The sequence below is a fragment of the Triplophysa rosa genome, linkage group LG10, assembly GCF_024868665.1.
Source record: "Triplophysa rosa linkage group LG10, Trosa_1v2, whole genome shotgun sequence".
NCBI classification, from domain to species: Eukaryota; Metazoa; Chordata; class Actinopteri; order Cypriniformes; family Nemacheilidae; genus Triplophysa; species Triplophysa rosa.
In genome coordinates, this window is record NC_079899.1 from 22,034,809 (window position 1) to 22,048,121 (window position 13,313).

Here is a 13,313-nt window from a genome sequence, read left to right on the forward strand (position 1 = left end):
ATTTAAATAAAATGCATTTTCATGAATGTGAAATTTGCCTAAGAATTTTTTTTTAATATCAAAGCAAATATTTATTTTTGTGAGGTTAGAGTCGAAATATCCAAATATGATACATCTCATACATATAGGAAAGTTAGGCCGAATATTACACTTAATTCAAGCACTTAACATCATTCCAAAACCTCTTGAGTGTATTGGCACGACCAAAATAATTGGACTTGTGTTTCATCAGAGTTCAATCAAAAAGAACAAGAAATCTCAATATCGTCTCTAAACCTTTGAAGAAATCTCTTAACAGGATCAAATCTGTGTATCATATATTTAAACGATACGTCTTTAACTTCGTTTGTAAAAAAGAATTAGAATTTTTGCTGCCGAGACCAGATTTTTTCCAGTTAAGATTCTCAAAAAAGTTGTTCCAAACAGAAATTACAGGTGGGGAGGTTATCCAGTTATCAACAAATAAAGATCTTTTATATTTTTTGTTCTTGACTCGGACAAACAAATTCGACCAGTAGGAGACCTGCTCTCACTAGACGCAGGTTGCGTGACGCAATCACGTCTCTGGACCAATTGGAACTCGGCGGGATGACGCAACCGCGCCTCTCAACCAATAGGAACTTGCGCGGATTAACCGATGTTTATAAATGTGCCAACTTGCGATCTCTGCGCGGAGATTGACAACCGGTAGACTTCATAAAATCTGTCCATCACACATTAAATAGAAAACACACAGTATCTTTAAAACAGACTTTAAGAAACTAAGGAAGGCGAACTGTATGTTTCAGGCAAACATGGAGCGCACTAAACAGACACAAAGTGAAAATGAAACGGCAGGTACAGACACCGCGATGAATGGACTGCACTTTGACGCGCGGGTGAAAATGCCCGGCTGGAGCACGATGCCCAAGAGCGCAGGAGGTGCCGGCGGGAGCGCGAGCACCGCGTCGTCCTCCGTGATGGAGAGCTGGCGAGAGGAGCGCACTCGCAGCGTGGAGGACAATGAGATGAGTCTGCCGAGCATCGCCGCCGCTTACACGACAATCCTCCGGGGACTCGGGGAGGATCCGCAGCGGCAGGGACTTCTCAAAACTCCGTGGAGAGCCGCCACTGCCATGCAGTTCTTTACCAAGGGCTATCAAGAAAAAATCATCGGTGAGTTACATGACATTAGTATTATTATGTACATTAAGAAGTTTTCAGTTGGTTATGAGCAACTTTTATTAGATTGCAAGCATTTGATGAGAAAAAATTGAATTGAAAAAATATTTAGTTCACGTTATGTTTTACAACATTCCACACACATTTTACAAGTTTTAATAACTTGTTAAACTAGACGGTGTTTTGAAACGCAACGCTTATGGTGGTAGACGCGGCAGTTGTCAAAGACAGAAAAACTAGAAAGTGCGCATCATTATGCACGCGAGCTTTATGTCTAAAACGCCCTTTAAAACAGACACGTGCCGCTTATTGTCGTTACTAAAAGCTCTGAATTATTTCACAAATTCACCTTTGAATAAGTTAACTTAGGCTATCTGTTTAAGTGCCATATTTATTCTATTAGGCCTACTTAACTCCATCAAGTTTTAATAATGAATTGCGTTCTGAACTAAATTAAATACATCTTTTTTTGTTCTATCATCATGCAAACTCGCATTAATTATTCATCTTTGTCAAATGCACAGCCGAGCATCTTAAATTAAAAGTGTTTCGTCCTCATACACATTGCATGCTACGTGAATATGATGAACTGGCTCCACAGGTACTCCACCTGAAAGCGAAGGTTACAGAAACTTCTTGCACAATTGTTCATGGGTCAGTCTCAGGCTGTTGTTTAAGTGGTTGAGCCGGGGTTCTGCCCACCAATTACAGCCCCACATAGGAAACAGCACATCTGGACTTAGTTTGCTCAGCATTTTAGGGCATATGCATATGGAATGTTTTACTGTTGCACTTCTATACGAAAAAGAGAAAATGCAGACTTTTGCCGCTGATGACCTCAGAGGACTTGCATCTCTGGCACACAGTTCAATGTGCAATGTCACGGTGAGGTGTGCAATGATAACAGCATTTGATAAGAAACTCCTTGTCTTTTTTGAGACCCGATTGGTTGAAATGTTCACCACCCCTACAATAAAATTGTAGTTTCTTGGATCTGGTTTTCATTCATTTTAAGTGATTTAAACAACCTATTTGAGGCAGTTTGATCACAAGTGTGCCTCACACCAAGATCTCAGTGCGTTTGTGTGAGGTTGTGTTGCATTTATTATGCCTGTGTTATTAATTCCCCAATAGTTTTAAATGTTTTAATGAATATTAAAATGAATATTAAAGGTCCACTTGGATCATTTGGTGTTTGGGTTTCATTTCTGTATCATAATATGCCTGACGCATGAACATATTATGGTACTCTATGTAAATTTCATAAAGATCAATATTTTACATAGTTGAAAACATTTACAATTTACAAACTGATGACACATAAACCAGACAATGATATTCTAGTTTATAATATTTCAGGTGGTGTTGAACTTTTGTCAATCAGTATGTCAAAAGTACAGTGAGGGAAATAAGTATTTGATCCCCTGCTGATTTTGTAAGTTTGCCTACTTACAAACAAATGAAGGGTCTATAATTTTTATGGTGGGTTTATTTTAACTGATAGACACAGAATATTAAAAAAAATCAGGGGGAAATTTTTTTATATAAAGGTTATAAATTGATTTGCATTTCAGTCAGTGAAATAAGTATTTGATCCCCTACCAACTAGCAAGAATTCTGGCTCCACAGATTGGTTATGTGCCTATATGGACCACAGATTAGTCCTGTCACTTTAAGAAAGTACTCCTAAATCAGCTTGTTATGTATATAAAAGATGCCTGCCAACAGAATCTGTATCTTCCAGTTCAACCTCTCCAACACCATGGTCCAGACCAAATAGGTTTTAAAGGATGTCAGCGACAAGATTGGAGACCTGCACAAACCTTGAATAGGCTACAGACAGAAGCTTGGTGAGAAGGAGACGACTGTTGGTGTGATTATTTGGAAATAGAAGATATACCAAATAACTATCAAATGCCCTTGTTCTGGAGCTCCTGCAATATTTCCCCAATGGGGTAAAGATGATCATGAGAAATGTTAAAGATCAGCCCAGAACTACACGGAAGAAGCCTGTTAATGATTTCAAGACAGTTGGGAACACAGTTAGCAAGCAAAACATTGGTAACACATTGGTAACACGCTATGCCACAGTAGACTGAAATCCTGAAGCACCCGCAAGGTCCTCCTGCCCAAGAAGGCCCGCCTGGCTCGTCTTAAGTTTGACAATGAACATCAAAATGATTCAGAAAAGGCTTTGGCGAAAGTGCTGGCACTGCTGTGAGACCAAAATGGACTCCTGTGTTTGGAGGGAGAGAAATGCTGACTATGAGCCCAAGAACATCATGTCTACAGAGAAGCACAGTGTTGGAAACATTCTGCTTTAGGGCTTTTTCTCTGCTACAGGTATACAGGATGACTTCACCGCATTGAGGGGCTGAGGGACGGGCCCATGTACCGTAAAATCTTGGACGAGAACCTCCTCCCCTTAACTAGGTCACTGAAGATGGGTCATGGATGAGCCTTTAACATGACAAAGACGCAAAACATATTGCCAAGACAACCAAATAGTGGCTTAAGGAGAAGCACATTAAATGTCCTAGCCAGTCTCTAGACCCTAGTCCTATAGAACCTCTGTGAAGGAGGCTAAAACTCCAATTTGCTGAGCGACAGCCAAGAAACCTTAAAGATTGACAGAGGAGTGGACTAAATGTATCCGGACACATGTGCAAACCTGGTGACCAACTATCAGAAATGTCTGACCTCTGTGCTTGCCAACAAGGGTTTCTCCACAAAGTACAAAGTTATGTTTTGCTTGGGGATCAAATACTTATTTCACTGACTGAAATGCAAATCAATTTATAACCTTTATATAACATTTTTTCCCCCTGATTTTTTTTAATATTCTGTGTCTTATCAGTTAAAATAAACCCACCATAAAAATTATAGACCCTTCATTTGTTTGTAAGTAGGCAAACTTACAAAATCAGCAGGGGATCAAATACTTATTTCCCTCACTGTACATTGGACATCAAGTGCTTACCGAACACAGTAACAAAATTAATTAAAAAAATGAACTAAAATGTAATATTTTAACAATATTATCAAGGCTCAGCGATGCATTTTTTAAAATTTCCGCCAGACCTTTAACCTCGGGTCAAAACCACCAGTTGAAAACCACTGCTTTATGCAATACCATTATGCATTTTGTCTCATAATAGTTTATGCTTGTTTTGGTATTACTATTTTTGGTTCCAGAAAGCACAATAAAGCAATAAGCGCATCAAGTCAAGTGCTATTGCTTTACGCTGATCATATATGTAGCTCAGCACAGTCTCTGCTGTATTCCCCATCATTACGCTCCGTTGTTCCCTGCCCCCACTGCCTGGACGGATGCCTGTCTCTTATTTAAAGGATGCAGAACAAACCGAGCCCTGAAGGTGACCTTTAGCCAGAGCTCTGCTCATTGACATCCTGACAATTTGAACGGGTTTCTATGGTTACTTATTGTATTTCAAGTCTATGTTTGCTTTGGTGTCCAAGCAAGTTTGTGAGTGTAATCGAGTGTGGTTGGCGGTGGCGGCACAGGGTTGAAAGATGACTTCAGGGACAGGCTGATTTGATTTCCTGTTCTTCTCGTTGGTGGCAGCGTCACACGTGAGACCCTTTCATGCGTTACGTGTGGCTGTTTGTTTAAGACAAGCATGATGACAGTTCCCTCTTTACAGCTGCTGCCCTCGGGGTGAATTCAGCCGAGTGCGTCTGATGCTCAGATCGACTGCTGTAGTTAACCCACAAACAACACACATGCAAAAGCCGTTTTTCAACCAGATAAGAATGAACATTTATTTTATGAAAAAATCTTTTCTAGGGTATCTTGACATCATGAAACATCATCAGAATATCACGTTAAAACATATTTATTGAGCATACAGTCGGTTTATTAATAGCACTGTATGCTGCTAAGTGACATGTATTATTACTTTTTAGTGATCAGACGTACAATTTTGGGTCAGTGTGTGCAATCACCTTAGCAACCGTCCAAAGCAATAGAGCAACCCCCCGATGTCCCTGGTAACCACACAGCAACAGACTTGAACTATTCAGAGCACCCTAGCAACCACATGGCAACACCCATAACAACATAGCACAACCCAGACACCCATAAAATTTCATTTCATTTACGAATCAACTTGGTCTAGTTGTTTCTCCTTTAAAAGTCGAGATGTAAAATGAATGTAGATTGTAGAGGTAAAATCATCTGGATTTGGGTCAATTTTATGAGAAATGTTTGAGTACACATTGAGATTTTCAATAATACTGACTTCTGACTGAGTTTTGTCTGCTTTACAATAACAGCCTAAAAGTGCCAAAAACATATACGGAAGTCACATCACAACTGGGTCCCGAAGCCTCGCAATCCGTTGGAAACGTTTCCTTGGAAACCCACCCCGAGATAGGCGGCCAGGAAATTGAAAAAGCCCCACAAAGAGGGGAAAGTGTCTACCCACAACTAGATAAAACAGGATATATTTGCAGAACGATACGAGCTTAGAGAAATGATACACGAAACAACAGCAAAATTGTTTAGGACTTGATTTTGTACTTTCTGGAAAAGGTGAATGAAGCGGTGAGATGACATGTTGACTTTTAACTGTTTGTTGTTCCCTGCAGATGTCCTGAATGACGCAATATTTGATGAAGATCACGATGAGATGGTGATTGTGAAGGATATTGACATGTTTTCCATGTGTGAGCATCATTTGGTTCCTATTTTTGGTCGGGTAAGATTGACCAATTTACTTTCTCTTACTAATGCAACTAAACAAATACACAACCAATTTCACGAAGATGTTTAGTTTACATACTAATTTATCATTTAAAACTATATCGCATTTAATGTAAATTAAACATTTTCTTTTCATTTAAATCATCGTTAATAAAATTATTTCATTAACAATTTATTTCAAACATCTGAACAGTCTGGATTATATTTCACCCTCAAATCAAACGGTAAGAAAAACAAGAAATTATATTTTGCATACAGAAAATAAACCGTATTTTAAGGTCCGCTGAGTTTTTTTAACGTCACATTCATGACAATTAAACACATTTGAATGCTGTTGATGTCAATTTTGACTGCAAAGAAAATCTCTTTATCTCTAATATTACTTAAATATATTATGGTAATATTTGTTTGAATACATTTTACATACCCTGGTTTTAATACTGTGTCTAAATAACTTTCATTACAGTAATGGCAACCCCTTTTTACTATGGCTAAGAGAATTATGGACGGAAATTTGTACTGCCACAAATGCAAAAACAATCTTAATGGTCCCAAAATAGGCTTCGTTTTCTTTACAAAATAAAATATAAGGATAAATTCTTATCTTATTTATTTTTGTAACGACAAACAGAACAAATCTTTCTGTTTTACGAAACATCTGAAAAAGTCATGTGATTTGTCAACATCCAAGCTGACAGAGTATAATTAATCTTCCCTGAGAAATCCAGAAGTTATCTCAGACCATCTTGAATATCACGTCTGATATTCGCCCACTCGCGATCCTCCGGGTTTGACATTTAGTACCTCCCTCCAGCTCACAGCCCTGCAGGTGTTTGCCATTTAAGACAAAAGAAACACTGACGATCCTTTCACGCCGCAAATGGTCGGTGATGATAGACCGAGCCATTGATCACGCACACGTTTTTTCCCGCTACTCGCAATTTTGTTTGTCAGATGCTGTTGGAGATGCCGGCGTTTCCGCTGCTGCCCCCGCTGATAGCTCCCTGTTGCCAGCGGCGCGCCCTCTTATTCCTCTCATCTATTTACCTCGCCGCATCTACAACAAGATAATGACTCACCAATTTCTTTCAAAGGGACAAGCGTTTATTGTCTTTCATTTCTGTCCCTCTCTCCTTTTCACTTCACTCGCTCAAAGTCTCTTTAATTGGACACTCTAAGCGTCCTTCACAAACACCGAGCCGATCAGGTGTGCCAAAAACTTATCGAACATATCTTGTGCTCACCTACCGGTCTAAGCTGCAAAAAGCACTTTCAAGCTCATTTCCAAGCGCTATCTATATGCCTTTCAGTGATCGAGTTACCGGTGAAGCGTGAGCGATGCTTTCAGAGAATGTCGAGTGGAGTTTGGGGTTCAATGCCGTCTGGAATTATCATATCAGAACAGAGAGCCAAAGAAAAAAGTCCTCGCGAGCCTGTTGATGCTGACCTTTTCCGGGGCGCTTCATCAAATTGTTGGTGACATTTCAGTTTGACGGAGAGAGGAGGTTAGATGGAAAGACCGGGAGCGGGGATGTATGATGTATAGGTATTTCAGTGCACATGCACTATTAAGATTATTTGTAAATGTAAATTTGTAAGTCTTAAAGGAGTCATATTGTGCGGCTAAAACGAATATTATTGTTTGTTTTAGATGTAACGCAATGTGTATACACCATTTAAAGTTTAAAAAACGCTGTATTTTCCACATACTGTGCATGTTTGTATCTCCTCTTTGCCCCGCCTCTCTGAAACGCGCTGATTTTTTACAAAGCTCATCGCTCTGAAAAGCGAGGTGTGCTATGATTGGCCAGTTCACCAGTGCGTAGTGATTGGTCGAATACTGCAAGCGCGTGACGGAAATGTAACGCCTCTTACCATATTCGGAACATCAGGTTCCAAAGCAACTGTACTGACAGGCGATACAATGAGATTTACAATTACGCCCACCTTAACTACGTGTAGATTTGGGCGGTCTTAGTCAAATCATGTTACGAAGTTACGTAGATTCGCCGGGGTGTGGTTACACGAGACGTTTCAGGCAGGTCTGGGTGAGCATTCGCTTTTAGATAGAGTGCATCTTTTGTTCCCACACTTTCATTTGTGCAATTTTACGTGTCTAATACATGCATGGGCAACTTATAACACACCAAAAACACGAACTTCCGCCATATGACTCCTTTAGGTGGTGGGGGGGACATTGACGTGTAAATCATGTAGTTCTGTGCCATATGGCTTCCCAGTGTCTGAAGTATTATACATACTAATACTATTTTTTATACTTAGTGATAGAAATTTAAACATATTCTTAATCCTTAATAATGAACTTTGACGTGTAACTTATATCCTGGACAGTTTGATTCCTCAGGAAATCACATTTAAAACCATCCCATAAACTTACATTGAGGATAGCGGGGGTCCTTATGTTACATAGTCAATGAATAAGCCGGTTAGCAACTCAGAACCTATAACAATGCCGTATCAACACCCCCAAAACAACCCGGAGCTTTTAGCATTGTGACGCTCTGAAATGGTTTTCTTCTTATTTTCATGAGAGCAGAAGGTTTAGATTTGTCTGGTCTTAGTTGATGTGTTTTGTTTTTCACAGGTGCACATAGGTTATCTTCCAAACAAGAGGGTTCTTGGTCTAAGTAAACTTGCACGGTAAGTACAACACTCCCAGTAAGACTGAAACGGAGACCGAAGGGATAGTTTCCCCAAAATGAAAATTCTTTCATCATTTATTCACTCTTATGTCATCCAAAACCTGCGTGAGTTTCTTCTTCAGACCACAAAAGAAGATATTTTGAAGAACGTTGGTAACCAAACAACACTGGACCCCATTGACTTCCATTGTATGGACACAACTTTCTCAAAATATCTTCTTTTGTGGTCCACAGAAGAATGACTCCTATACAGGTTTTGAATGACGTGAGGGTGAATAAATGATGAGGGATGTTTTGGGGTGAACTATCCCTTTAATGTCTGTCTTTCCCTCAGGGCTGTTGTTTGTGAATCAAGACACTTCTGCGTGCGTTTGTGTTGAAGCAGGGAGATAATAATTGTCTGTAAGAGGATTAGATGCAATGTGTGAGTGACAAAAAGAAGCTTGATCCAATCTGACCCCAATACCTGTGGCTTAAGCCCTTTCACTGACTGTGTACCAAACATAATACTGCTCTCTTCTAATGAACACACACAACAACACAAGGCGCATCAGTGTCTTACGATACTATGCCTGCTGAAGTATCACAATAAAAAGTAGTATCACGATGCTGTGCCTTGTTTTTGGCCCAAGTGTTCTAGTGGGCGTGAAGATCCCAAGTGAGCATGTAGTATTCCTAACCCGATGGGACACACATGCAAACATGTAATTAATGTGGTGTTTCTAATTATGTGATAAAAGGCAGTTTTACAAAATACATAACTGGAGTTTTCGCCGATAAAATGTGCAACACTTTACGTTTAATTACAAAATTATATGTGATATCTAATTATATAGTCAAGTCGAGTCAGATTTATTTTTATAGCGCTTTATTTGTATTTTATTACACGGCGCGTTAGAATGCTTGATTCTGATTGGCCAGTCGCGACATTTGCAGGTTCGTCATTCCCAGATAACACGCGCTCAAAACTAATAACGCACGGTAACCCGGATGCAGCAAATCATTTTGTCAAATTAAATATAAATATGTCTTTAATAACATATATGACATTATATTTACAACCAGATTGCCTGTTCGTGACATTTGATCGTCGTTTCTTACCTTAAAACCAAAAGTAAATGGATTTTCCTCATGGAAGGTCTGCATTCGGTAAAAATGAGCTAATAAAATATTTCAAATTCACATTTCAAGTCCAGTTTTTTTTCTCATGCGGCAAGTAGCCGTGTAATATGCGGGATAATGTACAAGCAGCCGGACTTACTGAATCATTCTCTCGACCGAGTCGTTAAAAACACGGATTAATTTAGGAGAGAAACACCGCAAAGGCAGATTTAAGTGTTCAAATGAAGGTTAATGCGCATATGCAACATTACGTACGGTACTACGATACCTCCATTTTAAAAAAGAGCGGCATTGCGGCAAGTGTTTTACACAGTGTTGCAGTGATTATTATAAACGATTTATCCGTGCACACCATTATTATATTTTTATTCATTTGCACTTGTAATCTTTAATCAAAAACATTAATCTCCGCTCCCCCTCTCAACAACAACTCTTCACCACATGACGTCAGCAATAAAAAAGAGGTAGGACTTTACTGACTGTCCAATGGCCAGGCATTTTTAGCCCTCCTCTCCACGCCCAACTTGCAACAAACCAATCAAAAAGGGAAGGATTTGTTCTAATTTCAGAAGCCGTTTCACTCGGATACACGTCACGATATGGAAAACAAGTCAATCGCAACTTCCGTTTCATGGTGACTTTAAAGCTTAGCATCGCGATGCTACCGTTCCACCGGTACACCGTGCAACACTACCACACATGCACACACCCATCAAAATAAAACTGGTTACTTCTAAATGAACTATTTGCTTGATGTTATTTATATATATTTTTTACGCTTTTCCACGCCATGTTTTTTTTCATACTGTTTCATGCCTGTAAATAGTTCAGATTATAACTTCTGGTTCTGTATGCACGTTAATATCACAAAACTACAAACATAGTAAGAATTCTGTCTTCACTCGTAGAAAAAGTTGTACTGCTTTCTAATTCTATACCATGTTTTTTGCATCAGGATTGTTGAGATATACAGCAGAAGACTGCAAGGTAACACAAATTCTATTTGTGATTTTGAACACACACATTTCAGCATCATTTTCATGTTTTGATGCATTTCTTCTTTCAGTTCAAGAGCGATTGACTAAACAGATCGCTGTGGCGATCACTGAAGCACTACAGCCTGCTGGTGTCGGCGTTGTTATTGAAGCAACGTACGTACAAGCAGCATTACTTAAAAATGATTAGTCGAAATAATACATTTATTATAGTACAATGCATATTGCAAACAAAACGATATTCATAAACATGTACTGTGTTTCATGCTTTTACATGGTTTCATTTCAACTTCTCTGTGTTCTCCAGTCACATGTGCATGGTCATGAGGGGCGTTCAGAAGATGAACAGCAAGACGGTGACCAGCACCATGCTTGGCGTGTTCAGAGAGGACCCCAAGACACGTGATGAGTTCCTGACCCTGATCAGAAGCTGAGACGGTCCGTTCTCTCCCCTCCACTGCCAAAACACTCGAACCAGCCCTCTTCTCTAATGCCTCGCTGGACCATCTCCGGTTCTGCCCCCAGAACAGACACTGCTGCTGTGTATCATAGTGTCCCACCCGTCTGCGGGGCGGTGCCCTCAGTAAATCCATCTCTCCTGTTTCATGCGTGTGTGTTTTTATGTGTGTGTATGTCTTGGAGGTTTTGTGCCGTGTGGTTCATCAGATGACAAGTTTATTCTTTGGAGATGTGGGGGATGTTTGACACGAGTGGGGTTATTGGAAGCGTTGCAGGACATCTTTGATAAAACAGCACAATTCGACCTCACTAAACTGTCAAGCACCAAACTCAACCAAATGTGTTTACATGTCTTTCCTGTCGGGTCACATTTGCGCACTATTAAACGCAATCGAGTTGCCGGTGAGGCATGAGAAAGGGTTTTATTTTAACATGTTTTTGTGTTACAAAAACATTTACAGGTGTAATCTGGACAAGACATACTGTAGCGGTACTACGGCGAAACCAGAATACCGTGATATTGATCAACCCGATCACATACCGTGATATTCACACGGTACTCCAAGGAATTTCAAAGATTACTACGGTATTACCAGAAAAGCATAGATTTACCATTGTACCTTTTCCCAAAATGCATGGCACAACAATGGTTACTGAATGATTACGCTATTAAAATACCATGATATTCAAATACCGTCCTGATCTTTTCATGCAATATTTAATGTGTCCTGTGCATCAGTCAATATTTCTGCCCAGACTCAAAGTATCATCTGTTCTTACGCTTGATAAAGCAAAGTGTTCATTTCATCCTGTTGTTTATAGTATTTACATACTAACATGTTTCGTGCAACATTGTTACTTTAAACTGTAAGCTGTCAGAAATTGGATGTTGTTTGTTAAAGTGATGACCAGATCCAGCCTTGTAAATGTTCTGGCTTCATGTGATCGATATTGTTTGCGCTTTGAAGGTCGTCTTTATTACTTGTGGGGTGAAATGACCAAAGGTGCAGTCAAGGTCAACGCAGTCTGTGATTTTGCACATTTTAAGAGTTATACATTATATGCTTGATTGCCAACTACATAGAGTACGTGTATTGATAAATGTGTTCTTTGTCATTGCAAATGTGATTAAAACATGACGGAAACCTACCAACTAACGTGAGATAAGATTTGACATTTGTAGAACATATTTTGTACATTTACTCGTACACGTTTACCCTGTTTGGGTTCTTATAAGTGTTTTGAGCTACAGCAGAATATTAACTTTCTAAATGTATTATTTTAGAAAAAAAGTAAAATGTACTGGTTTTATTGATACTGTTGTATTGCCTGTGTACCCATCTTGTTCTTATTTTGAAAAGTTCAATTTTGATGTGCTTGTAAACTCTGAAGACGATGTTTCAGTGTCATGTTCACTTCATAGCAGTAGATTGATTGAGAAAAAAGGACTTGATATTGCAAACTCTATAGCGTTTATTCATGTGGCCTTCTTTAAAAGAAAGACTCGACGAGCCTTTCGAATATTTCAGACTATACACAGTAAAATCGGCAGTGTTAAAAAAGGTCAAATTAACACTCACGGTGTATATATAATCCACACTCTCAAAGTGGATCATATAAACACTGTGAGAGTTAATTTGACCCTTTTTAACACTGGCGATTTTGCTGTGTACAACTGATGTATTGTCATTTTCAGCTTAAATAAATCTCAAGAAATGTTACTTTTGTTTCCGCTGTTTTTTGTCATTCTTTAGAACAGTGAAATCTTTGGTAGAAACTAAACAATGTTACAATCTTACATACTGATATTAACTAACATTAACAAAATAAAATAAATGCTGTAAAAATGAGGGTAACACCTTACAATAAGGTCGTGTTTGTTAACATTAGTAAATGCATTAACTAACAAAGAGCAATACAGTTTTTTAAACATTTATTAGTTAATTCAAATACAGTTGTCCATGTTAGTTCATTGGGCATTTACTAATGTTAACAGTTGGAACTTTAGATCTTAAAAATGTATTAGTAAATGCTGAAATTAACATAAACTAAGATTAAGAAATGTTGTAGAAATATTGTTTTTGTTAGATCGTGCACTAATGCATTAACTAATGTTAACAAATGCACTTTTTGTAAAACGTAACCATCTTAAATAGATCGTTCACCCAAAAATGAAAATTCTGTCTT

The 13,313-nt window shown here is 38.8% G+C and overlaps 1 protein-coding gene across 1 annotated transcript; it reads left to right on the top strand.

Annotated features, from left to right (window-relative positions):
* The first annotated feature begins 674 nt into the window (after positions 1-674).
* gch1 (GTP cyclohydrolase 1) lies at positions 675-12,834 on the top strand. Its single transcript, XM_057344759.1, has 6 exons — positions 675-1,155; positions 5,773-5,882; positions 8,493-8,548; positions 10,628-10,659; positions 10,739-10,823; positions 10,975-12,834. The coding sequence occupies exons 1-6, from the start codon at positions 780-782 to the stop codon at positions 11,099-11,101; spliced, it is 786 nt and encodes a 261-aa protein (XP_057200742.1). The 5' UTR covers positions 675-779; the 3' UTR covers positions 11,102-12,834.
* Positions 12,835-13,313: the final 479 nt, after the last annotated feature.